Source organism: Rattus norvegicus, chromosome 6 (assembly GCF_021556685.1).
Source record: "Rattus norvegicus strain SHRSP/BbbUtx chromosome 6, alternate assembly SHRSP_T2T, whole genome shotgun sequence".
Taxonomy (NCBI): domain Eukaryota; kingdom Metazoa; phylum Chordata; class Mammalia; order Rodentia; family Muridae; genus Rattus; species Rattus norvegicus.
Genome location: NC_141539.1, coordinates 112,490,171 through 112,517,283, shown reverse-complemented (window position 1 = coordinate 112,517,283; position 27,113 = coordinate 112,490,171). Strand labels below are relative to the sequence as shown.

General features: G+C 47.1%; 1 protein-coding gene across 23 annotated transcripts in view; it reads right to left on the bottom strand.

The window, feature by feature from the left end:
• Positions 1-2,199: 2,199 nt before the first annotated feature.
• The window catches only part of Lrrc74a (leucine rich repeat containing 74A), a 30,008-nt gene continuing 5,094 nt past the window's right edge, over positions 2,200-27,113 (bottom strand). Inside the window, exons 3-17 of one of the 23 annotated variants that reach the window (XR_015621918.1) lie at positions 26,208-26,380; positions 23,126-23,233; positions 22,205-22,301; positions 19,206-19,255; positions 18,671-18,752; positions 15,591-15,676; positions 14,820-15,014; positions 12,401-12,591; positions 10,977-11,150; positions 10,184-10,311; positions 6,693-6,839; positions 4,015-4,122; positions 3,148-3,230; positions 2,896-2,989; positions 2,200-2,371 (exon numbers count right to left, since the gene is read on the bottom strand). Coding sequence is in view for 3 of the 23 variants with exons in the window: in NM_001037783.2 (NP_001032872.2) it covers positions 2,329-2,371; positions 3,148-3,230; positions 4,015-4,122; positions 6,693-6,839; positions 10,184-10,279; positions 14,820-15,014; positions 15,591-15,676; positions 18,671-18,752; positions 19,206-19,255; positions 22,205-22,301; positions 23,126-23,233; positions 26,208-26,380 (1,268 nt within the window). In the remaining 20 variants the exon portion in view is untranslated. 23 annotated transcript variants of the gene reach the window in all.

Genomic DNA, 27,113 nt, shown 5'->3' with positions numbered 1-27,113 from the left:
GCAAACCATCATTTGACATACATTCCAAAGAACTAGAAGTTTCCACTTTAATGACCCTGAGGTCTCATGGAAACTCAACTTAGCTGAGGGTGGAGCTGTCTGCGGCACAGACCTGTCAATCATCTCTCTGTCTGATTGTCATGTGCACCGTCTGCCCTGGTTGCTCCACAGTGGTAACTGGTGACACTGTACTTGGCATCCCTCAGCATGCCACAAGCCTGGCCAAACCACCAGAGCCCCACGTGTGCTCACGGCTCTTTCCTTTCTTCTTTTTGCTTAACTCTTTTTTTTTCTTTTTTTCGGAGCTGGGGACCGAACCCAGGGCCTTGCGCTTGCTAGGCAAGCGCTCTACCACTGAGCTAAATCCCCAACCCCTTGCTTAACTCTTGAAGTCTGCCTTTCTTTTCTCTTCCTTCCCTGCTTTTTTATTTATGTTCACATATGTGAGGGTAGCTGTGTGTTGGCAACAATACTTCTAACTCCTGAGTCATCTCTCTGACCCCTTTTATTTTTTGGGCTACACAGCTAGTCGGCTGTGTAGACTAAGTTAACCTCAAACGTATGGTGATAGACTTTTCTGTCTTGGCTTCCAGGGAGCTGGGATGGCTGGCGTGAGTGGCCTAGCTTTATCTGCCTCCTTTTTCAAGACTTAGACATTTTTATATATTTTGTGTGTGTACATGCATGTGTACATGCATGTGTGTGTGCATGCATGCATGCATAGATGTGTGTGTGTGCGCGCACACGCACGTGCATACATGTGCGTGTGTGCCACAGCATGCATATGCAGGTGAGGGGACCTCAGGACTTTTTTCCTCCTGTCATTGGTTCCAGGATTGAATTCAGGTAACCTGGCTCATGCAGTAAGTACCTTTGCCACCTGAGCCACCTCACTGCACCTCTCAAGTAGTTTTAAGAGGTCAGGAGGGATTGGGGATTTAGCTCAGTGGTAGAGCGCTTGCCTAGCAAGCGCAAGGCCCTGGGTTCAGTCCTCAGCTCTGAAAAAAAGAAAAGAGGTCAGGAACAGACTGAGAAGTTTCATTTTTGCTGTTCCATTAGCCAGATGAGACCACTGAGGCTCTAAGGTCACATGACCAGGCCGTGCTGTGACGAGGTTTTGTGCCCTTGACCATGATTTTGTGCCTTAACCAGGTCCCTGTAGGCTCTTTTCCTTCTGCCTAACAATCCCACATTCCTGGTTAATCCTTGTAGCTATAAATGAGACCACCTAGATTGTGCCCCCTTGATGGTCACTAAACCCAGATGTAACTTTAATTTTTTTCAAAACCTATTTTTAATAATAATTCTTAAACAGTTTAATCTCCCTTCTAGCCCACCACCCACCAGAGTAACTAGGAAAGAAAGGATACAGGGGAAGTGGACCTGTTTAGAAAGGTTCTTTGAAGCAACTCCCATCTGTGTTGCCTAGAAATCGGCAGTTCAGTTCACAGGTGAGTAGTATCAGTTGGATCCACTTGCAAATACTTCGTGGATGCCAGCAGTCCAGTTCGGTAGAGTCGGGAAAGCAAACACGAATCAGTGGTGGTGGCACAACCTAGCAGAGACAGCCAGGCCTCGGGCTCAGCACCAGTCAGCAGGAAGGACCAGTGCCAACAGGAACACCAGGAAAAGTTCTTGGCTGTGCCTCTCTCAGAGAAACGACAATCAGAGAAGACCAACAAGCAGTGCACAGCTAGATCTGTAAGCAATCCTAGCTCAGCCTCCACCACCAACCGTCAAGTTCCATTTACACTCTCTCCAAACATTACGTGTCCTCCATGGGTCTTGCCTCAGAACATGAGTCTGCCTCAGCCGACAAAACTCTGTCAATCAGCCCGAGTCCGTAGAAGTGGCAAGAAACTGCAGCACGTCGCCAGAAGTTTTTTGTCAAGTTTTTTTCCTATGGAGTCTCGACAAATGCAGTTCAATTACACAAAGCAAGGCAGACCAATACCTCCGTGTCCTTTCACGTGCTTGCTTTAGCAGAACATCCTCTCTCCTGTGTCTGCTTCAGCGAAATGTGCCTTCACGAGTCTGCCTTAGCCTTTCCCACCTGTGTCAGCTTCAGTGAAACGTTCCTTCACGTGTTTGCCCCAGCAAAACACCATCCAACACAACTGACTTTCCAAAGGCCCCTTAAATTTCCACGTCACGCAGAGTGTCCCCCCACTGAAGAGAACAACTTTGGCGGCACCAAGATGCCCAGAATCAAGCCAGATTTTATTTGCTCACACTTAGCTCTGGTCGTGGTATCTTTCCATCTGGCCTTTGGCTTAGTCTCCTCAGAGCCACACGACTTGCCAGGACTTCTTTTATTGGCACTTCTCTTCAGAGCTGACCAGCTGCTGTGACTTTCAGGCTTTTAAAACCACTTTGAAAGGTAAGAAAATACAATGAGTGCTGGGCTGGGGGGACGCTGAGGTGTCTGCAGTGCAAGCATGAGGACCTGAGTTCGGATCCCTGATATCCACAGAGAAGCCAGTGTGCGCATTAGTGCTAGAGCTAGGGTGGGAAGCTTGATGGCCAGCCTGTCTAGCCAGTTGGTGAGCACCATACACACAGAGCAACACACACACACATAGCAACACACACACACACACACACACACACACACACACACACACACAGACACAGACACAGACACAGAGACACACAGACCCCTAAAGGCCAGTGAGATGGCTCAGCAGTCAACTGCTGTAACTGGGAGCCAGATAACCTGGATTTGATCCCCAGAATCCATATCACGGGAGCGATGACCCCACAAGTTGTATTCAACCTCTCTAATGGAAATGTGGCACGCGTATCTACCCATCTTACCAGACCCTAGCAGAAGCAGTGCCACATGATGGCCCCTTCTGGCCCCTGTACACCTCCCCTAGTAGTTTCTGTTCTCACCTTGGAGTCCTGAGCATTGCCACTTTGTCGTGTGGGCTGGAGTTTCTTGGGCATGGGTCCCAGTGTCTTGCTCAAGTCTTTCTATATAAGTGAACTAAGGATAAGAGGGAAGGTGAACTCTGGGACCTAGTGGGGGGACCTGGGATGAGGCATCTGATATACTGTAGGTAGTGTCCTGTATCTCACGGAACACAGATGGGGTGCTCCAGGGCACATCAGCAAGCAGGGGAAAGGACTGAGGGCTATGCTCACCTGAAGTTAACCATACCATTCTTCTCTTCCAGCTTCTTTATCAGCTCCCTCGCCTGGTACCGGTTGATGGGAATATTGGTTTGCTGAGAGAGTGGATATAATGAGTTTTGGAGGCCTTTGCTCCTTCACACCCAGAGACCCACACAATGCCTCGCTCCTCTTGGGACCACTGGTAGCAGGTGGAGGGCTCAGAGGTGGCTACGCTTACCACAGGGAGTTACTGGAGGCAGTCACTTTGTATGGCATTACCCTGCCTCCAGAGGACCTCAGCTTCTGGGGACGGACAAGGGGCTAAGGAGCAGATGTGCTGAGTGGCCTGCTGAGGTGGACTGGAACTGTACTCTTCACCATGTGGAGGACATTTTGGCTCCTAGCTACCTAGCCCTCTTGCTCTATGGGCCTAGGAACTAAGCATTCGTCTCTGCTCAGATCCCTAGACGGTTCTCCCAGGCCCGAGGCTTTCCCAGGGTGCTGTCACTGTGATTCCTTCATGAATACATTTCAGGAGACCTCCAGTACTCCCATTCTATTCACTGTATTGGTAAGAGAGAATGTGGAGGATTAGGTAGGCTGGTGGGGCTAATGGCAGAATGTGGGAGCTATGGGAGTCTTTTCTCCCAATCTCTCTTTCTCTTCCTAGGAGCCAGATGCAACGGGGAAAGGCCTCTGAGATGTACGTGTGCATCTGGGGTGAGGAGCAGCATTGGGTCACGTGACAGAGATCTGAGCAGGGAGTTAAGGGGGTTGTTGAGTTTCCCTCTGAGTTTAGGTGAACGAGGGCTGTGAGAGCACTGTGAAATAATGCAAGCACACGCCTGCTTGTCCATCGTCCACCTCACACTACCCAGAGTCTGGCAATCAGCATACCTGGATTATGGCTTTCCGGAAGTCTCCCACAGGCATGGTCATTAATCCAGAAGGATTCAAGCTCTTGAAGAACTCCACTACTGAGATCTTGTTTTGGTCTGTATAGTTCTGAGGGAAGCGGGAGACATGAGGAGTAAACACCAGGTTTTATTACAGCGATCACACCTCCCCGCTTGTCCCCCAAAGGTTGACCCAAACTTCTGAGCCCAGAAATGCCTGGAGAATGGGAGAAGGCAACTCCTGCTTGAGGCATCTGCGTTAGCCACTGCTTTAGGCAAGTACCAAGTGCAGGCAGTGGAGTGATGCTGGTTCCTGGGAACCAGCAACCTCACCCCCTTCCAACCAAGCCTCTACTCATTCTGTTCACTTCCTGACTTCATAGAGGGACACCAACCAAAGCTGCTAGGCTGCCCCTGTATCCCAGGAGTGTGGGTGGTGACCAGAGCTAAGTCTGTGATTCAGCCTTGAAACGGTCTCTGTTAATAACTCCCGCAGTTGGTGCTTTGTGGATGGGGGGTGGGGCTTCTTTCAGTCGGAAAGATCACATGACTAAACCACGGTCCTGCAGCGTGATTGCTTAGATGGGCTCTAGGCACACTCCTAGGGTTTTCAGTTTCCCACAAATGTTCACAGGGAGAAGTGCTTTGCTTGGAAACCTTAACAGTATTTTCATTTACATCCTTCGGTGTCACTACCCATTGTCCGAAAGGTCAGGTCCTGGTGGATGCTCATCTCTTCAGTGGCTAAACGGTTCCGGTGGGTGGCTCCCTATGCCAGATGGAATCAATCCGCTAGCTCGAGGATACCACATCTGGCCCAGGCTTTCTGGCCAGCTTTGCCTTTCAGGCTTCATTACGAGTCTGGAGTCCCAGGGTTCCTCAGCTGGACTCACATGGTTTGCTCCCCTTCCCCAACCCAGTTTCCCTGCAAGCAGCCTACACTCATCCCTGCTCTGATGGCAGAAATCATCTTTCTAGAACCATCTTCGATGCTCACTCTAATGCTTCCGATTCTTCTGGGGCCTTCCCCAAGCCTCACCTCTGTCAGGAAATCTTCCTTTTCTCTTTGCCCATCCCGTGGCGTCTATAATTCAGATTCTGATGAAACTTGTGGCCACTGTTGATTATGTAATACTTCTCCTGTGACATTATCTTTTGGTCATTACTGAATCTGTCCCATCTTTCCACCCACATGGTTGCCTCTTCTCAACTAGAGTTTACACTGACATCTTACTTGCTTTCTACCTGAAGATTCACTCTTTCTTTCTTCCTTCCTTCCTTCCTTCCTTCCTTCCTTCCTTCCTTTCTTTCTTTCTTCCTTTCTTTCTTTCTTTCTTCTCTTTGCAATGTTAGGGTTTGAACCTGGGACTTCACAGACGTTAAACAAACTCATCACCACCGAGCTCTGCACCTAGATGGCCCCCTTTCTACTTAGCATTTTGAGACTGGGTCTCATTAAGTTGTCCAGGCTGGCCTCGAGCCCACTCTGAAGTCCAGACAGGTATCCTGAGTACTGTGACTGCAGAACTGAGCCACCACGTGAGGTCTGCCAGTCTGGCCGAGTCTTCAGCTGCTGCCTGCCCATGTCACTCGTCACTAGCTCTGTAGTCTTTAAAGCAAGGGGTGGGGTTCTCAGTCTGCACCCAGCTTCTAGTTACTGCTAGTTCCCATGGAGTCCTCTCCTTCCTGAACGAACCCCATGCCTTTCATCCTGTAGAAGCTTGCACGGAATAGTTTTCACGCATGACCTTTTTAGACTTAGTTTTGGAAACTGAGGCACAGAGCAGACCAACCAGAGGCCAGAGGCAGCCTGGGCGGGACGTTCCCACAGGGACTGCATTTGCACAGCACTCCCAGGTGGCAGCCAGTGGAGGCACAGCCACATCTGAGAAAGCCCTTACTCAGATTACAATGCTACTTTTGGTTTCAACATTCACTAGGTTCCTAAAACTTCATGATTATTCCTATTTGCTGTAATTTTTCTGGGGACAGTCTAAGAAAGGAGTCAGGCCAGGTGTGTTTTAAGAAAGGACCCTGTTAAGCATGGACTGATTCAGCATCCAGACTCAGAAAGAAGCTGCAAGCAGTAGGCATTTGTTAGATCCCGGCGTTACCTATTAAGTAATTTGGTCTTTCACAGACACCCTTCTACTCTGTTCCCATTTTACAGGTGTAAATACCGAGGCACAGAAGGCCTTTGTTGGCACATTAGTAAAACGCAGACCTTAAGTAGTGGACTCCATCCTGTGCTTCCATTCCCTACTTCCACCAGATCTCAGCACTTGCCTCTACCGGGGTGAAAAGCAGTATCCAGGGACCCAATATGTTGGGAAATATTTCAGGTCTTCATGTCAAAGAAACTTATTAGAATACATAGAGCCAGGCAGTGGTGGTGCACACCTTTAATCCCCGCACTGGGAGGCAGAGTCAGGTGGATCTCTTTGAGTTCAAGGCCAACCTGGTCTACAGAATAAGTACCAGGACAGCCAGGGCTACATAGAGAAACCCGGTCTCAAAAACAAAACAAAACAAAACCATAAAAAGCAAGCAAGCAAGCAAGCAAGCAAGCGAGGCTCACATAGACACTCAGAGAGAGCTAGTGCTGGATGGATGATTTTGGGTCACGTGGAAGCTTCCTCCAGGGCTTTCTGAGGCTCTAAGGGGGGGGGCAGGGCTCACCTGGATCAGCTTTATGGGGTTGGTCTCCAGGGAGACGGTTTTCTTGGTGGAGAGACCCTGCAATCCCTTGTATACCACATCTAACTGAGGGTGAATGGCACAGACTCCATCCAAGACTTTGACGAACTGCTCTGAAACCAGTACGTTCTGCAGCAGGGAGAGAAGAGCCACAATGGGGGTGCTGTCATCAAGCCATTTGCCTGATGACCAGAGTCCCTGTCCCTCCCTGCCAACCCAAGTTCAGGCACTTTGGTCCTCTCTGGTTTGTTCTGCTTCTGAACTGGCGTGGCTGGTGTTTTCTACCTCATGACCGATTCATAAAAGTCACTCATGGGGGTTGGGGATTTAGCTCAGTGGTAGAGCGCTTGCCCAGGAAGCACAAGGCCCTGGGTTCGGTCCCCAGCTCCGAAAAAAAGAACCAAAAAAAAAAAAGTCACTCATGGTAATCTTCCTGTCTTCACACCCCAAGTGCTGAAATTACAGGCATGTGTCGTTACGACCAGTTTTATGGGGGTGCTAGGCCCAGAATCCAAGGCTTCGTGCATGTAAGACAAGCAGTCTACCAAACTTAGCTACATCTTCAGCACTGATCTGGTGTTATGTATCTTGTGACTTGACTTGTAGGTTTCACAGGTTAAAAAAAAATATATATATATATGTGTGTGTGTAATATTTATTTTTATTATATTAAATACAAATATGTATAAAATACTTAAATAGAAATTTTAAATAGAAATTTAAATACACACGTACACACACACACACACATACACACACACACACACACATATATATAGATAGGGCCTTACTCTGTAGCCTGGACCAGCCTTCTGCTTTACCCCTGAGCACTAGGATTGTAGGCATGTGTCAATATGCTTAGGTCTCCTAGGAGATTTTGATTAGGTATTTTCATTGTGTTCTTGTCACATGCAGTCAACTCAGCTTTCTCTGAGATGGTAACTGTAAGTGCCCACATTTGATGGATGTCGTCACTCAGAGCTGTTACCCAGGATCCCTGATGCTGGCCATCCAGCTATGGCCCACAGTGAACAAGAAACTACTCTTTTGGAAGAAGTCTTTTGGAAGAGGACCTGGAGAATGCGTGTGCTTTGGAAGAGCGATCCAGCGTGCTCTCTATCTGCTATGACCCTCGGTTTATTCAGAGATGATTCTGAATCCCTCTTGCCCTTCCAAAGGACTGAACTTATGTTTAAGGGCTGAAGGTTTTGCAGACTCTGGTCCCAGGAGCATCTACAAAGCTGGGATTCCAGGACCCATTTAGAATTATAGCACCATTGTTGACAAGAGCTTAGGACCTTCGTGCCCAGGGTGGCAGTGTGAGTAGTAGTGGGACCTTTCAGGGGGGAGCCAAGTGGAAGGAGACTGGGACACGGGGGTTGCCATCCTCATAGGAACAGGCATCGTACTCAGGGGACCTGTTAGTTCAAGGGTTGTCAGGCCAGGTGGTAGTGGCACATACCTTTAATCCCAGCTATTGGGAGGCAGAGGCAGGCAGAAGCAGGCAGATCTCTGAGTTTGAGGCCCATCTTGTCTACAGAGCAAGTTCCAAGATACCCAGTTCTATACAGAGAAACCCTGTCTCAACACACACACACACACACACACACACACACACACACACGAGCGCGCGCGTGCACACACACACATCAAAAACCAAAACAAACTAAAAGTAAAATTAAAAAGCACATAACACCAAGTCTTGGCTTCCTGCCTCTCCATGCAGCATCCCTTCCTTCCCATATGCAAGACCATTATGATGTCATCTGCCATAGGGTAAGGTGATCAAGAGGGCCCTCACCAGAGCTGCTGCCATGCTACTGGGTCATTCAGCCTTTGGCAATGTGAACTAAACAGGAATCCTTTCTTTATAAAATACTGGTTCCAAACATTTCGTCACAGCATGAGAAAAGACACTAACTGGCTAACTCAGTCTACTGGCTGTGGCAGGCTTGTTTAACAGCAGTTAAGCCGTGGCTCATAGACCCCTGTATCATCTAAGGTGCCATCTAAGCCCTAAGAAATGCATTTCTACAGTTCTCTCAAGTGTACCAAGCCTGGGTTCATGCTTCCTACCTGCCCAGGTCAGGTGGGGAAATGATTATGAAATCTGATTGTGGCTGGGATGCTGGGGCAGTGTGGGTGGGGACCAAGAGTTTTGTATCCTGGTGTAGTTATAGCTATAGTATGAGTGTGGGTTTCTGAGGAGAAAGACTGGGGAGTAGGAGGAGCAGAGAGAGTTGGGTGAGGGAGCAATGGAACTGAAGAGTATCAGCGCCATCCAGAGGAGAGGCATTTAACTTTGGATATTCAAAGCGTCATGACTCAGATCACAGAAAGCATCAGGGTAATCTTACAAAACACCACTGAGAAACTTTAGGGAAAGAAAGGGATTCTCACATCACTACCTTCACTAGAGGAGGTGGCAGGGCCCTGGCTTACACCTAGGTGTTTCTAGTTTGCTAATGGGTCCTGGGCAAATGACCTAATGGCTCTGCTTCTGATTTCCTTGTAGGTAAAGTGGCAAACTCAGGAAAGTATGTGCTACTGACTGAGTTTGTGCTCTTGTCCTCATGATGGTAAGTTTTAAATGTCAACCTGCCACCGCCTGAGACTCGTTGGGGAAGAGAATCTGAAGGAGGGATTATTGGCTTGTTCAGGTTGGCTTGTAGGCATGGCTTAATTGATGTGGAGAGACCAGACCATTCCTTGATTTGGGAGTCTTGGCTATGTAAGAGGAGAGAGGGCCAGCCAAGCACCAAACATGCCCTCGGTCATTCCTCTCTGCTCTTGACTGTGGGTGTGATGTGACCAACTGCTCCTGCTGGTGTGACTTCTCTGCTACACTGAACTGTGACCTGGAACAAACCTTTCTCTCCTCGCTTTTTGTCAGAGTAGTACATCCATCACAGCAACAGCAGCCAATAGAACACACCCAAGGGGGCTTGAAGTCCTTTTTGTTTTGTTTTTGAGACTGGGTCTCACTTGTCTGTCCTAGATCTCACTCTGTAGACCAAGCTGGCCTTGAACTCACAGAGATCCACCTGCCTCTTCCCCCAAAGGATTAGAGGCACACACCACTATGCTAAGCAGGTTCGAAGTCTTAGCCCTCATCTGGAAATTGGCTCTTTGCTAGAGATAATCAAGCCATTGGGGCGAAATGATGTCATCTGGACAAAATGACATCATTGATTGGAATTACATCGTTGGGGTGAATGATGTCATTAGGGTGGGTCCTGACCTAATATGACAAAATCCTTACAAAAAAAGATAAAGGGCTTTTGTTGAGACTCAGTCCATTTATTACTGATTTGGGCAGTGTACACATTCTGTTCTGCAGTCACCCACCTCTCTTTTATAAGCCTTGGGTGCTTATATCTTGGGAAGGACACAACTGGTGGCACTGGTAGTACTGGCGACAGAATGGTAACTAGCCTGTGCCGGGTGCAAGTGACTGGGATTTGATCACTTACAGAAATGTCAAGGTCTTCCATCCTGGATTTGGGGTTCCTCTTGATCGCCAAGATAAGGGAATATGCCCCCTCCAAGCTCACAGGGTTCAGGAAAAGCTGCGGGAGAAGAGCACAGCAGGAGGAGGAGGCTGAGGTGGGGGCAGGAGAGGCTGTGTTAGCTTACAACTTCACGTTCTCTATCAAACCACCACCTCTATCTTCCTTGTAGACTCCTCCATCTATCCTGGTCATCTTTCTGACCATGCCCTACCATCTTTCCAACCAATACTCAGTACTCATTTATCTATTCATTTACATGTACTCTATAAATCCATCCCCCTCTCCATCTATCATCCACCCCATTCATCTACTCCTCGGCCTACCTCACCTTCCACCCATCTATCCCTGTACCCACTGATTAGTCTCTCACTATCTATCCACTCACCCACCCAACACCCATCAGCCTGTCTCTCATCATTCATCCCTGAAGTGGAGATTTCTGGATTTTTTTGAAAGTTAGTTATATCAAATGACTGGCAGATAGCAAAAAGGATGTTTTACAAAGGAGACATGAAACAATGTTTTTCGGAAGCAGACACAGGCAAAAGGATGTTTTGCTACAGCAAGCACGTGAAAGGAAGAGTAATGTTTAGAGAGAATATAAATATGACCCCACAGACAGTAGGAGCTCCAGCATTGATTTGCTTTGCTCTGTCTGCCTCACACTAATCTCTGCTGAGGACATGCATGTATTGGTTTGCCTTATATTGTGTCCTGAGCTTCTTTTGTGGTGACTTCATAGAGAGAAACTCACCAAAGAACTCGTGAGATTCCTGTGGCTTCTTGCCGCTTCCTCAGACTTAGGCCAATTTGTGAGCCTCACGGTTTCTTCTGGATTAAACTGTCCTTGCTGATTCATGTGTGGTGTCTGCTGAGTGGACTGAACTGTAGCTGCTGATTCATGTTTGGTATTTGCTAGTTGACTGGACTGAGAACAATGAAGGTTGGAATCGCCCCAAAGAATTATTTCTAAACAGGTCCACTTCTCCCATATCCTAATACCCTTTCTTTTCCACTACCTCTGGTAGGTGGTGGGCTGGAGGGGAGGTTGAACCCTTATTAAAATAGGTTGTGAAAAATGTATGCCTACATATCCATTCATCCATTCATCATCCATCCATTCATCTACCAATCCATCCACGCATTCATGCATCTAATCCATCCACCAATTCATCTATCCAACCTATCCATCCATCCGTCCATCTGCCCATCCATCCATCCATCCATCCATCCATCCATCCATCCATCCATCTGTCCATCCGTCCACCCATCCATCTGTCTATTCATCCATCCATCCATGCATCTACCTGTCCATCTGTCTGTCCGTCCGTCCATCCGTCCATCCATCTATCCATTCGTCCATCCGTCCATCCATCTGTCCATCCATCCATTCGTCCATCCTTCCATACATCCATACATCATGCATCCATGTACCCACATATCCATCCATCCATCCATCCATCCATCTATCCAACCATCCATCCATCCATGTTCATCCATCCACCCACCTACCCATCTATCTACCCATGCATCCATGCATCCATTCATCTTACCTTACTATTCATCCATCCACCAACTTACTCATCAATCCATCTCACCCACCACCCACCCACCCCATTTATCCTCCAACAAACACTGAGGCCTGCTGTATATTGGCCAGTGAGCTAAGCCCAGGCAGATATGACAAGGGTCTGTCCTCAGATAATGCCACTCTAGTTAGAGGAGATTTGACGTCATTTACATCAAATATAGGATGACAGCAGTGACAGAGGGACATACTGTAGGAACCAAGAAAGGAAGGTCCAGCACAAGTGGGGGACCCTTGAGGGAAGTCTTGCTGGGATGTGGGGGAGGATTAATCATAGCTGAAGGGGGAGCAGGAGCAGAGCTGGGAAAAGATTCATCAAAGAAGAAAAAAGCAGAAGAGGATGAAGGTGGGAACAGCATGGGGTGTGTGTGATAGCATACGCTCTGTAAGCAGAATCAGAGGAGGCCCCCGAGCCAGGAAAGGTCATAACATGGCAGACCTTGTGGGCTTAGGTTATTATTGCAAGGGTGAACCCCTGGAGCATAGATGGAAGTTAGGGAGAGGGAGCGAGTACCAGCCGGCCTTGACTCACTGGCTCTTTATACATCACCACAGAGGAACTGTTTCAAGGGCCCAACCTAATAACTCACCCCAGGCATTCAAGGGGGGAGCCCAGTGCACAGCAGCAGCATATGAATGGTGGCTGTTGCTACCGAAGGTCGGATGGTTGTATTAGGCAGGAAGCCACGTCCCAGTGAGCATTTACTGCAGGCCAGTTTCCCAGGCTCTGATGTTCTCCAACGAGGAAAACCCTGTGCTCCTGCAGCTTGGTGTGTGGCTTCTGTGGGGTTTATTTCCCAGGGAAATTTCTTAATTTCCAAAGACTGAGGGTTGAGGGGAATGGATGTGGGCAACAAACAGTAGGTATTTCCTGTGGGAATTTTCTATGTTTTTTTTTTCTTTTTTCTTTTTTTTTGGGGGGCTGGGGATCGAACCCAGGACCTTGCGCTTCCTAGGCAAGTGCTCTACCACTGAGCCAAATCCCCAACCCCTCTATGTTTTTTCTTTCATTTAAAACATTAAAATATTTGTGTGTGTGTGTGTATGTGTGTGTTTGTGTGTTTTTACGTGTGTATGTATGTATGTGTGTATGTGTGTGTGTTTGTGTATATATGTGTATGTATGTATCTCTGTGCATGTATGTGTGTATTTGTGTATGTGTGTTTGCATGTCTATTTATGTATATGTATATTCATGCATGCATGTGTTTGTGTGTATTGTATGTAATGCACGTGCGTTTATGTGTGTTTGTATGTATATGTGTGTGTATGTTAGTGTATATATGTGTGTTTGTGCGTGCATGTATGTGTGTGTGTATTTGAGTATGTATGTGTGTATTTGAGTATGTTTGTGTGTATGTATGTAATGCATGTGTGTGTTTGTGTGTGCTTGTATGTATATGTGTGTATATGTTAGTGTATATATGTGTGTTTGTGCGTGCATGTATGATGGATATATGTGTCTGTATGTGTCTCTGTGTGTGTGTACATGTGTACATGTATGTCATGCTATGCATGCAGAGGTCAGAGGACAACTTGTAGGAGTTAGTTTTTCTCCTTCCAACTTGTGGTTCTAGGGATTGAACTCAGGTCGTTAGGCCTGGCAGTGAGTACCATTACCCACTAAGCCATCTTGCCAGCCTGACTTGGGATCATTTTTGTGCAACTGTTCTAGGTTTCACTGAACCTGGAGGCTGAGTTACTCATAGCCTGGATCCCCTCTCTGAACTGAGCAGTCCCCTTCCACTCCAGCTGGGACTTCTAGTTTTCATGGACCCTAGACATCCAGTTCAGTTCCATTGGCCATGTCCATACACACTCTGCCAGGATCTGGCATCGTCTTGTCTCCTTATCAGCTCCTCAGCATCAGGGCTCATATTCGGTTTTCTCCTATCCTTCTGTCTCCATCAGTAAGGATCCCAACACCTGTCATGCCTCCATTGTCCCCTTGGGGGATGGTGTTAGAACGGCCTTAGAAACCAGATACAAGTGGCCACTCTTTCCACAGTTAAGTGGTCTGAGTGAGTCACTTAACCTCTGCTTTCCCATTTGGAAAGTGGATCTGGCAGAGATAATTGGCTACACTGGGTAATGGCTGATGAATTAGCACATCATCTGATGTAGGGTGTGCCTTGAAAGAGCCCAAAGAGAGGACCCAGGAACAGACGTCCTCTCTCATCTGTTGTCTATCCAAAAGCCTGTGTTGTAAACAGTTTCCACAAAGTAACCTAACTCATAACAAAATATTCATTCATCCATCCATCCATCCATCCATCCATCCATCCATCCATCCACTTACTACAGATTCTCTGTGCGTCTAGCACCACTCTGGGCATGAGGGGTGTATGCTCATCATGGCCAATGATCACCCAACATCCTTGTCCTTAGGAAGACTTCACATTCAAATGAGAGTGTAGTTAGGAATCGCAGTGGGTTCTGCAGGGAGGGGAGTAGAGTGCTGGTAGCAGTGCCCTCATTCAGGGGGTTGCAGGTTGTCACGGACCATGTATGACACACTCTTCCACAGAGCAGGCACAAAAGCAGGTGCTGAGGAGGAGAGGAGGACTGGAGGCCAGGGAGAGCAAAGAAGAACAGGGGTGAGCTGAGGCTGCAGAGGACTAGACCGTAGTGCAAGAAACCACTGGGATCTAGGATTAGTATCCCCAAAGCATACTAGACAACCCCAAGAGAGACCTGGATGGCATGAGGGAAGACATGTTTGGAAGCACTCGTGTCACCAAAACGCTGAGGCAACCCTGAGTCTATAGTGCAAGCATGAACATGTGTGCACATAGAAGTCCTGGGCGGCTGATGATTCTACCCAGCAGCATCCAGCCCAGTTCTATCACCCTGTTTCCCCTCAACACAGATGGACAGATGAATCACATACATACAGATACACATACACATTCATGGGCACACAAATATATATATATTCTATGGGATGCATAGGCAGATATATATGACATACAGACACAGACATAGGACAGCGCCAGCTCGGTGAGCCTACCTTCAGCACTTGGAGACACTCATTATTTTCTAGGCCCTTGCTGATCCTGGAGGCCCCCTCATTGGTGATGCCATTTCTACTGACATCCACGTAGACCAGACAGCTGTTGAGCTTGAGGGTATCTCCCAGAGCCAAGGCACCATCATTCCCAAAGCCATTCATGGATACGTCCAGTTTCTTCAGGGTCACATTAGTCTCCAGGGGAGGGGAGCAACAGTAGCATCAAGATAGAGTGAGACTTACCTAGAAAAATACCCGGACTACCAGCCCAGCCCCAACCTTGACCCCCATCCTAACCCTCATCTCCATCCCTACCATAACCCCACCCTTATCATCACCCTCCACAACTCTTACCTTAACCCAGCCCAGCCCAGCCTAACCTTCACTCTTACCTTCGCCCTCCTCCTCCTCCTCCTCCTCCTGCTCCTCCTCCTCCTCCTCCTCTAACCCACAGCTCAGTGAATTTCTACAGAGACAGATCTGTGAGGTCATTATTGTCCTCTCCAGCCAGGGCTCATTCTCAAGTTCTCTTGAGATTCATTTCCTTTGGAATCTCATCTCCCTGCTCTTTAGCTAAACTGTCCTCTAAGATAGTCCCTAATGGCGGCACTCAGTCCTCAGTAGGGAGGATTTACGAAATAGCAGTGCACATCCGGGAATCATGGAAGGAAGCCCAACAACTCAGAAGCCCCTTGCTGGGTGCTCTGTAGACCTGAATCCATGGTGATCACAAGAAAGCCACTTTTTAGCATGCCTCTCAGTGTGTCTTACCCGGAGACCATTACACAGGGCCACAGCTCCACGAACATTGAAATGATTCCAGCTCAGGTTCAGTGACTGGAGCCCTACGTTGAGGGCTGGGAAGGACAGTGAGTCAGATCAGCATCCCCACCTCCCTGAGACCCAGCCTCAGACCCACAGCATTGGAGATGGGTGTGCAAGCTAGAACCCCCCCCCTCAGCTGACAGCTTAAGAAAAATTTATTTTAAAAACAGAGTCTCACTATGTAGCCCTGGCTGGCCTGGAACTCACAGAGGTCCATCTGTGCCTTCCAAGTGCTGGAATTTAAGTCAGACGCCACCACGCGCGGCCAAGTGATAAGTTTCAGCTAGTTACTTAGGTACATGACTGAATGACGATCTCTAATTTCGGGAAAGATGCCATGGTACAGAGGGTACGTGGCGTGATCTACCTGGTAAATACTAAGTGAGCGCGGATGGTCTCCCATGAAGAGGTGTGTACTCTGAGATGCTACCTAAGAGAACAACACAGAATGTGGCAGGACTCAGTTCTTACCCTGATGTCACAAACGCAGTGAAGTGTCCTAAGTGTCCATCTGCTTGCCCGGCATGCATGAGGCCTTGGGTTTGATCCTCAGTGCCACATAAACTGGGCATGGTGGTGAATGGTTGTAATTTTAGCCCTTAGGAGGCAGAGTCAGGAGAATCAGGAATACAAGTTTATCCTCAGATGTATGACAAGTTTGTTTCAGAGAATGAGAGAGAGAGAGAGAGAGAGAGAGAGAGAGAGAGAGAGAGAGAGAGAGAGAAGCAGTCAGGCAGACAGACAGACTTGTGTACGCAGTTATCTAAAGATGGATAGGAGTTGGAGGTTTGTACAGCGAACACACTTTGTAAACTTATTTGTGTTTTAGAAAGAGTCTCAGCATATAGCGATTGCTGGCCTAATGCTGGCTATGTCTTTGTGATGGTCTTCTTGCCTCCTCCCCCTGAGTGTTGGGAATACAGATGTGCACCACCTTGCCCAGTTCACACATGAAATGGTTGTAAGCCACCATGTGAATTCAGGGATTTCAGTTTGGGTCTTCAGCAAAAGCAAGTGTTTTTAACCACTGAGCCTGCTCTCCAGCCCCAACTGCATTTTCTAGTCTTCCAAGTAGGTGGGACTATAGGCCCATACCTCCATACCTAGAGATCTAAAAAAATAAAAATAAAAAATCAGGACTTTTTTTTTTGACAGACTCTGTAACCTCTAAACTGGTTTGGAACTCACTGGTTAGATCAAGCCTTAGCCCCTCGAGTCTCCTCTTGGATCTTGCCACTGCCCTGTGCTAGTCATGGTAGTGCATGCCTTTTAAACTCCTGAACTCGAGAGGTGGAAGCAGGGAGATTAGGAGTTTGAGGGGAAATCTTGTCTCAACAGACAAATGACAGCACTCCAAATTAAAACGATAGAGCTGGCACCACAGCTCCCAGTACTTGAGAGGCAGAGGTAGAGACATGCCGGTCTCTATAAGTTCGAGGACAGCCTGTCTACAGAGCAAGTTTCAGGACAGCCAGGGCTACACAGACAGACACTATCTCTCAAAAAAGCAAAATCAAATCAAAGTATTTACCAAAAAAAATATTTTATCATGGGCTGGAGAGATGGCTCAGCGGTTAAGAGCACTGACTGCTCTTCCAGAGGTCCTGAGCTCAATTCCCAGCAACCACATGGTGGCTCACAACCATCTGTAATGGGATCTGATGCCCTCTTCTGGTGCGTCTGAAGAGAGCTACAGTGTACTCATATATAATAAATAAATAAATCTTTAAAAAATTCTTTTATCACACGTATATTTTAAACATATTTCTATAAAACATGTGAATTATTTAGGCACAGTTCATGTTACCAGTGTGAAATGTAGTAACCCCAATCTACCCAATGGCAGCTGGCAGCTTTTTTCTTTTTAGAGGCCTTTTTATTTTTTTATGAATATAATTTAAAAATTTTTATTACCATTCATTTTTGTTTTATTTGTGAATGTTTTGTGTGTGTGTGTGTGTGTGTGTGTGTGTGTGTGTGTGTGTGTACCACACGCATGCTTGGTGACTGTAGAGGTCAGGAGAGAGCATCAGATGTCCTAGAACTGGAGTTACAGTTGTGAACCACCTTGTGGGGGCTGGGAATCCAATTCTGCAAGAGCAACAAGTGCTTTTAACTGCTGAGCCTTCTCTCCAGCCCTAAGATTTATTCTATCCTATTCGTGTGTGTGTGTATGTGTGTGTGTGTGTGTGTGTGTGTGTGTGTGTGTGTGCTGTGTGTGTGTGCTGTGTGTGTATGTGTGTGTATGCTTTGTGTGTGTGTGTGTGTGTGTGTGTGTGTGTGTGTGCTGTGTGTGTGTGGCTGATCAAGGAGGCCAGAAGAGAGTGTTGATCCTCAGAAGTTGGCGTCACAGGGGGTTACTTGTGACTCTGGTCCTCAAGCACTCAGCTGCTGAACCATCTCTCCAGCCCTCATGCAAACCGCTCTCTGTATGACCTGCTAACCCCTGGCAAGTTTTGCGTCTCACATCCAGATGGTTGCTTGACTTTATTACTTTGAGCATGACTTGTACCTCTTTTATGATTGGGACATTCAGGACACATACACCTAGGGCCCAAACACTTGGAAGGTGGGAGGACCTTAAGTGCAAGGTTAGCCTGGGTTACAGTAACAGTGAGACACAGTTTCAAAAACAAAAAACCCAAAACCCAAACCCAAAACCCCTCCCCAAAAAACCAAAACACAAAAACAAACCAACAAATGAAAAAACAAAACCTTAACACCAGCAGCAGCAACAAAAACCAAACCAAAAACAGAACCAACAAAACAAACCCCACAGAGGAAACATTCAAGGCTGAGTGAAAAACGAGGGGAAAGGAGCCATGGCAGCTGTGTGTAATGCCAGTCCCAGAGGATCCAACACTGTCACACAGGCATACACAAAGGCAAAACACCCATACATATAAAATATTAGTAAATAAATTAATTAAAAGAGAAATCCAGCCCTATGTGGTCCCCGTCCCAGTCCCTCGGCCCAGCTCCTTCCTGTCTCCCTGACTAGTCTTCTTCCCTCCACAGGGACATACCCAGCATCTGTCCCAGGTACTCCCCTGCAGTGTCAGAGAACTCGTTGTGGCTGAGATTCAGTGACCTGATTCGGTAATTGGACTGGAGGGACAAATTGTAGAAAGACAGGTTAATTTCATCTACTTATTTATTTAACTTGAGACAGCATATATCCCTGTGTATGTAGTACAGGCTGGCTTTGAACTCGCCATCCTTCTGCTTTCAGCCTCCTTAGTTCTGGGATTCCAAACACGGGCCATCATGTCCAAGCAAGAGGTTAACCTCAAGTCTTTCAGTTAAACCTTGGGGCAGAATTCTAGAACCTAAAACTGAGTGGGCTAGGGTTCTTAGCAAATAATTTCCTATACAGTTTTTTAGTTTTAACCGTTAATGGTTTCTGGGAGAATTATCGCTACCTAGAAAGCTCTATGACTTGCTGAAGCTTTTGCAGAGATCAAACACACATTAGTTTCCCCGACCAACATTAGTGACGTTTGTCCAGAGCATCCCCAGGTCACCCAGAGTTCCGAAGGGACATCCCCACTTGCTCCTTACCGACAAGGCTTGGCATAAAAGTAAGGCACATTCTTCCTTGAATTTGTTTCCTGTAGTGAGGGTGCTTCATTAGCAGTGAACTCCAGAGCACGCTCTCTTGTCCCCCATATCTGCCAGGCCCTTTCCCTTTGATGGAAAACACAGACACACAGACACACAGACACAGACACACGCATACACTGAAGTATTTAAAACGAATAGGTAGACATGAGGAATAGGGGGAGACTGTTGTTCATCTCCTTTCTCCTATCTGACATCAAACACGAAGTCTTTAGTGTATTAAGAATGCCTAAAATAGGGTTGGGGATTTAGCTCAGTGGTAGAGTGCTTGCCTAGCATGCACAAGTCCCTGGGTTCGGTCCCCAGCTCCAGGGGGAAAAAAAAAAAGAATGCCTAAAGTTTAGACTGGAGAGATGGCTCAGTGGTTAAGGGCGCTGGCTGTTCTTCCATAAGAGCCAGGTTGGTTTCCGAGCATGGCAGCTCATAGCCATCTGTGACCCTAGTTCCAGGGGCCTTTAATGCCCTCTTCTGACTTTCATGGAACCAGGCACACAAGTGGTGTACAGACATACACAGGCCCACACACAAAAGTTTAAAAAAAATAAATGAAAACCTGAAAAACCTGAAGGCCTAACAATCATATAGGAGCCCCATCTGACAACTGACATTTCAGAGGAGAAGAAATACAGGAAGCAACAGACATCTGAAAAACATCAATGTGAACTACCAAGTGATCAGTGCATCTCAATATCTGAGCTGGTGTTGTAAGGCGCTTTAGATTGTAATTCACTCAGTCCTCAGAAGCACTGTCTGCCCTGAAGTATGTAGCTGTTCATGGGTTATGCTGAGAAGAATGAGGTCAACTGAACGAAAGGGTAGATACCCGACTCGGACTTTAATGCCTACCCATTTGACTATGTGGTCCACAAATATCTTGGTTAATCCTCTTCTAGAAGAGTAGGGCGATAGTTCAGGCTAGAATTGTAACCTGCTCTAGGCTTCTTAAGGAGACAAGCAGAAACAGAGCTTCACAAAGGTGGATACGTCACTCGTCACACCGTAGGGTGTCCATCCAGATATACCAGCATGTGCTCCAACAGATGCGCATGCAAGAGAGTCCTTTGAAACATTAACAGAGAGCTTGAAAAGCGGACAGGAACTGAGATTGTCCCTTCAGTACTGACATGCTAACAAGACATGCTGTCTCTCTACGACATGAAGTACCATTCAAAGAATGAGAGCAGATTATGTGTTCTGTCGCTGGGAAAATGCATTGAGACAGAAACAAGTGAAACTCAAAAGGAATACCAGACACACGATAGAATTTGTATTAAGAATAAGCATCTTATTTTTTTTCTGGATAATTTTAAGATATGGATGTTTCAAAATACTTCTCTGTATCTTAAAAGTTTTTTTTTCATGTGTTCTGCTAATCTTTTTTTTCCCCTCCATCTTTAAAAGTTTTTTTTTCATTGACAAATTCAGATGTGGATTTCTTTTATGAATTTTATTTTGTTATTTTGTGTGTGAGAGAGATTATGCATGCACGTATGTGTGTATGTGTGTGCAGGTGTGTGCATGAAATGTGTATGTATGTATGTGTGTACGTATATGTGTACGTGTGTGTGCATATGTGTGTATGTGTGCGTGCATGAAATGTGTGTGTGTGTGTGTGTGTGTGTGTGTGTGTGTGCACCTACCTACCTATTCAGTGTTTGGAGGTCTTTATCATTCCATACCTATCTTTTGAGATATGATCTCTCACAGAACCTCAGAGTCAACCATTTTGGCTAAGCTGGCTGAAGAGATTCCTGGATCTGTGTATCTCTTTCCTTCCCTCTGGAGTTATAGATGAACACACCCTACCTGTATCTGGATTTCTCATGGGGCCTGGGGTCTGACCTCAGGTCCTCATGCTTTGTGAGCAGGTACTTGGGGATTTTTCTTCCATAAGGTCACGATATTTTATCACAGCAACAGAAAAGTAAGTGATACAAACTGCAAGTGTCTACTTGTTTGTTTGTTTTTGAGACAGGGTTGCTCTGTGTAGCCCCGGCTATACTAGAACTCACTCTGTAGACCAGGCTGGCCTCAAACTTGGAGATCCACCTGCCTCTGCCTCCCCAGTGCTGGGATTAAAGGCTGTCCCGCCACCACTTGGCGCAAATTCTACTTTTAAAATTTTTCCTTGTCAGCTTTGGAATTTTGCAGGACCCCTGGATTGGGAGTTATCTAGGAGAGTCCCAAGTCAACTGGGTAAAGACCTGTCCTCCAAAGAGGTCCTATTGTTCGGCACAGGGCCACTCTTTAGAATCCTTTCTTGGCATAGAAGTTCCAGAGCCCTTCAGATAGCATAGATCTGCAAACCCAAGTGAGGAAGTGAGGGTGTGACTGGTATTGGAATATCCAAGTGACCCCGCTAGCCCAACAACAGATAGGTTATCACTCATTTCAGAGTACACGTGCAATAATCAAGTAGTTGGTGAATGTTAAGACAACTGGAGAAACAGGATGGAGAGTAATAGTGGTAGGGCAATGCTATCGCAATAGGGACCAGAGAAGTCCCTTTAAAGGAAGATATGAGCCAGGTGGTGGCAGCACATGCCTTTACCCCCAGCACTCAGGAAGCAGAGGCAGAGGATCTCTAGTTCGAGGACAGCCAGGGCTCTGTAGAGAGACCCTGTCTCGAAAATCAAGAAAACAAAAGACGTCATGAGAACGAAACATGAACATCGTGAGAAAGGAAGGCATATAAGCCAGGCAGACCCTGGAACGTGGAGGTGCCCAAGACCAGTTAGAGTGCTGCAGAGAGGCTTGCTAAAGAGAACAGGAAGTTGGTGTGGCCCTACGAGGGGAAGGCTGGCTGGTTCAGCCAGGGAAAGATGCAGTGCCCTGTTCTCAGACCAAAAGAAGTTGGCCTAGCACATCTGTACCCTAGGAGTTTCCTCTGTTCTCTCCTTTGATTCTCAGTGTCCTCTCCTCCCTATCCATGGGCTCACCTGAGAGTTTCAGTTTCCAGAGCGATGAGTTATTCTCCTGGAGGAAGTCCGAGATGATCCTGGCTCCTTCCAAACCAAGGTTATTGTCAGACACATTCTGAGAGGTAAGAACACATGTGCAGGGGGCTGGGGATTTAGCTCAGTGGTAGACCGCTTACCTAGGAAGCGCAAGGCCCTGGGTTCGGTCCCCAGCTCCGAAAAAAAGAACCAAAAAAAAAAAAAAAAAAAGAACACATGTGCACACACATGTGCACGCAGGGAAGACTCGCACAGAGGGGCTCTCAGCATCAAGCAGGGCTGGTCAGGGGGATGATGGGGAGAGTGGGATTGGTGTGAAAGGCTTAAGACTAAGGTAATGCAAAGGACAGAGAAAAGAGAAGGCAAGAAAGCGTGTTCCCAATATGGCTTCTCTAGCGTCTCACAATATCTCATCTTTTCTCCTCCAATACTGTTGTTACTCACACCCTACTCCCTCAGTTTAGCCCTGGTACTTCAGGTTGGTTGTTTAGAAACTTAAGGCAGATTCATTTGGAGAATCTGAAAACGAGACATCTCGCCAGGTCCTTTCTAGAGAAGGAAGCTCACTTCCGTTAGCTCGGGTAAATCATTCCTTGTGGGGACTTGTACAGCTGGAAATAGCCCTTCAGCTTTTCTCACAGCCACAGGGTACAGTGCCTTAAGCCAGCCTCGGAAGCATGGCCCTCCTCTGAGAAGTTGTGTCTTGAGAGGAGGACCCCACAGACTGGTTAGAGATCACCCAAAGCTGACCTGGGCGTGGGGGTTGGGTTTCTGGCTTGGCTTGAGTGGTTCTGAGTCCCCAGGTGTGCCAGGAGGAGCTGGAGGAGGAGGAGGAGGAAGAGGAGGAGGAGGAGGAGGAGGAGGAGGAGGAGGAGGAGGAGGAGGAGGAGGAGGGCACCCTACTAGCTCCTGTAGGTAGTAGTTCTCATGCAGCATCTCCATCAGACTCAGGATGCCCTCCTCCTGGATGGAGTTGTCTTCCAGCTCCAGTTTGAGGACCGTGGTGTTGGACTTGGACCATCACAATGGAAGAGGCAGAAAGACAAGGAAGTGGTTAGAGGCTAAGTTGGTTCTCTGCCACCTCTGCTTGAATCTGACTTCCCAGCCATGCAAGAGGGTGCTGTATTAGAGGCCCGGTCCCCAGTGTGGCAATGTGTAAGAGTTAGTGAGACCATGGTGTCTGTAAGAGATGGCTCTGTAGATAATGTGCTTGCCAGGCAAGCAGAGGACCTGAGTTCAGATCCTCCCCATCAACCTCACGGCAGCTCCAAGGGGATGTAACTCCTCAGCTCTCTGCAGGCAGATGTACCCACATGCTCCTTGCCCTTCCATACACATATAATTAAAAAGAAAAATAAATCTGTAGTAAGGAAGTGGAGCCCAGTTCTGGTAGTGACCAGCTCTTCCTGTGCATGCCTCATCTGGCCTTCCTGTCTCGTTTTGTTCCGTTTCTTCCTCTCAAGTTCATTCCCTTCATCAGGGATGCTATGAGGTCATCGTGAGAGGAGAGCTGGTGCCAGCCTTTGAACCTAGTTAGGTAAATAATTTCTCTCTCTCTCTCTCTCTCTCTCTCTCTCTCTCTCTCTCTCTCTCTCTCCCTTCTTTCTCTTCTTTTCTTTCTTTCTCTTTTCTCTCTCTCTTCTTTCTTTCTCTTCTCTCTCTCTTCTTTTTCTTTCTCTTTTCTCTTTCTTTCTCTTTCTCTATCTCTCTCTCTCTCTTTCTCTCTCTCTCTCTCTTTCTTTCTTTCCTTTCTTTTTAGACAGGGTTTCTCCGTATATCTCTGACTGTCCTGGAACTTGTTTTGTTGACCCTGCTGGCCTTGAACTCACAGAGATCACCTGCCTCTGCCCCCTGAGTGCTGGCATTTAAGATATGAGCTACCATCACCCAGCTAAATCAATCTCTCTCTCTCTCTCTCTCTCTCTCTCTCTCTCTCTCTCTCTCTCTCAATGAAGTCACCAGCCTCAGATATTATAGTAATGGGTAAGGAGTAATGGAAAGGGCATGGAGATGTCGACTAGGAATCTGAAGGAGTTCAGAGGGTGAGGGGGGCAGTGCAAAGGGTGTGCCTTCCTTTAAACTCCGCCAGAGTGGGTTTCTGTCGGTCACAGTAGCTTTTGGCAGTGGGTCTGCTCCCACAATGAACCAGGACAGTGCGTTGCAAAGCCTTGAAAACCATCACTTGTTTTGCAGCGTGACAGACATCAAAGCCCAGAGTTACCTCCCTTCCCCATCACCCTCTTTAGACTCCATCGCTGAACCAGCTAACTCCACCCTCTTGACACCTGTCTCATGGGTCAGACCAGCAGTTCCCACTGCCCTACAATTTGTTCCTGTTGAACTCCTGACTTATTTCTCTTTTCAGATCATTTAAAAACAGAATGTTGTAAGGATTCTCAGTCTCTTTTGTTTCGTTTTTTTGCTCTCTCTATGGACAGTTGAGGTATTACTGATTTTTATCTTAAGGCAGGGTCTCATATAGACCCAGGCTTGCCTGGGACTCACTATTAGGCCAGATTGACCTTTAAGTCCCGATCCCTCCACTTCTGCCTGCCAAGTGCTTGGACTACTGATATATGCCACCATCCCAGCACAATGTCACCATATACAGTGTCACTACTAATTTTAAAAAAGTGTTTGTGTGTGTGTTTTCCGTGGTAGTTGGGGGGACAGGCAGGGTTTTGAGACAGGGTCTCTCTGGGTAGCACTGGCTGTCTTGGAACTTGCTCTATAAACCAGGCTGGCCTGGAACTCACAGAGATCCACCTGCCACTACTTCCTGAGTGCTGGGACTAAAGGTATTCACCATCACTGCCCGGTGTGTGTGCCTATGTATGTGTTTGTATGCATGTGTGTGGACGTACATGTTGTACACGTGGTCCTGTGTGCACAACGTGAGGAAGCCAGAGGTTGACATCAAGATATTTTACTCTATTGCTTACCCCCAACCCCCTTTGAGAGAGAGGTTCATTGGCTTGGCACTTACTATGGAGACCAGTCTGGTCTCAAACTCATGGAGAGCTGTCTGTCAGCCTCTGCCTTCCAAGTGCTGAGATTAAAGGCTTTAGCTACTGTGCAAAGCTGCCACTGTATTCCTGATAGTCTCTCACAGAATCCAGAGCTCATGGTTGACTAGACTTGCAGGGCACACAGTGAGATTCGGGGATCTGCAGGTCCCTGTCCCATCTGGGCCATGGTTACAGAGAGATACCATGAAGCCTGGCTTTTAGGGATCTGACCTGCATGTCTTGTGTGTGTGTGTGTGTGTGTGTGTGTGTGTGTGTGTGTGTGTGTGTGTGACTCTACAAACTGAGCCATCTCTCTTACTGGATGTTAAATGTCCCTGCCTAAGAGCATCTGCCTTTTACTTTTCTGGGCTTCTCTGAAGTCTTCTCTTCACCCTCTTAAGTGAACAGTCATGAAGGCAGTGATGTGCAGTTGTCAAAGTCTCTGCGACGTAGCCAGTTTTATATAATCAAGTATAGAAATCTGTGATGAGGTCAAGGTCAGGTCCTTGTTTGTTCATGGCAAGTCAGGATTATCTCCTGAGAGATAATCATGGAGAGATTATCCCATGAGAAAAATTCAATTTACTCTGCAATAGGATGTCTAACTATGTGAGTGTGAAAGGCAGACATTGAATGAAGTGGCTCAGTAGTGGCTCTATGTATGGCCAAAGTCAGCTTTGGAATGGAGACCCCAGCCTACATTTTGTAACTGTAGTAACTCTTGGGCCTGGTTCTAGCCCATACATTTTTCTAGGACCCACAGACTGATGACTTGCTTCCCAACTAGGAAAGGTCTTCGAACTACAGCCTCTTCTATGAGCTCACAGGGAAAATGACTAAAACGACCAATGGCTAAGAAAGGTCCAGGGTAGGTTGCTTTTTAGACACCAAAGAGGGTTCCTTCTGAATCTCAAACCAGCCACCCTGTTAATCGCCTTCTGTTAGGTTTGATGTGTTCCACTGCCCAGCATGCTCACCACCAGAGTTATAGCAATGGCTTTGATACCCATGGGGCCCAGACCATGGTGGTTGAGGTTCATGCAGGACTCCTCCATGTTCCGGATGAAGTAGGAGACAGGGACCACACCCACCAGTTTGCAGGCCTCCAAGTACAGCTCCTTCTGTCCGATGCTGAAGAATTTCTCTGTGTCTACATAGAAAATCAGAAAGAAATCAGGTTTTTCTTCTAGTCTGCCTTAGCTCCACTCTAGCCCCAGGGGAATGCTCTTCTGCCTGGACTTTCCTCTGCCTGAGGTCTGGGCTTGAGGTTATGTGCTCTAGAACACCCAGCTGTGGGTGATGACGTATATACAGGAGTGTGACCAAGTGTTGGGATCACCAGAAACTGGCCCCAGTAAAAGGTTTCCGAAGGTGTGATGTTCACAAGTTAACTTACGATCACACATGTGATGCATCCAGTGTGTTTCTGCTGTGCTTGAGGCAACATTGAAGGGCAAAGGAGGAGGCCCAGAACTGTTGACTTTTGATGGCTGAAGGAGTCTATATTTCAATTTTAGTTTCATTAGCATAGTTTTTTTGTTTTTGCTTTTGTTTTTGTTTTTCAAGATAGACTTTCCCTGTGTAACTCAGGCTATCCTGGAACTTGCTCTGTAGACCAGGCTGACTTTGAATTTAGAGATCCACCTGCCTCTGCCTCCCAAGTTCTGGGATTAAAGGCATGTGCCACTACCATCCAGGTTAGCACAGTTTTTCTGTTTTGGTTTTGTTTGTTTGTTTGTTTTACTATTACTATCTAATTTATGTGTATAGGTGTTTTGTCTGCATGTATATCTGTGCACTGCATGTGTACTGGTGTCCATAGGGACCAACAGAAGCTGTTGGACTCCCTTGTATTAGAGCTTCAGATGGCTATAAGCCACCAT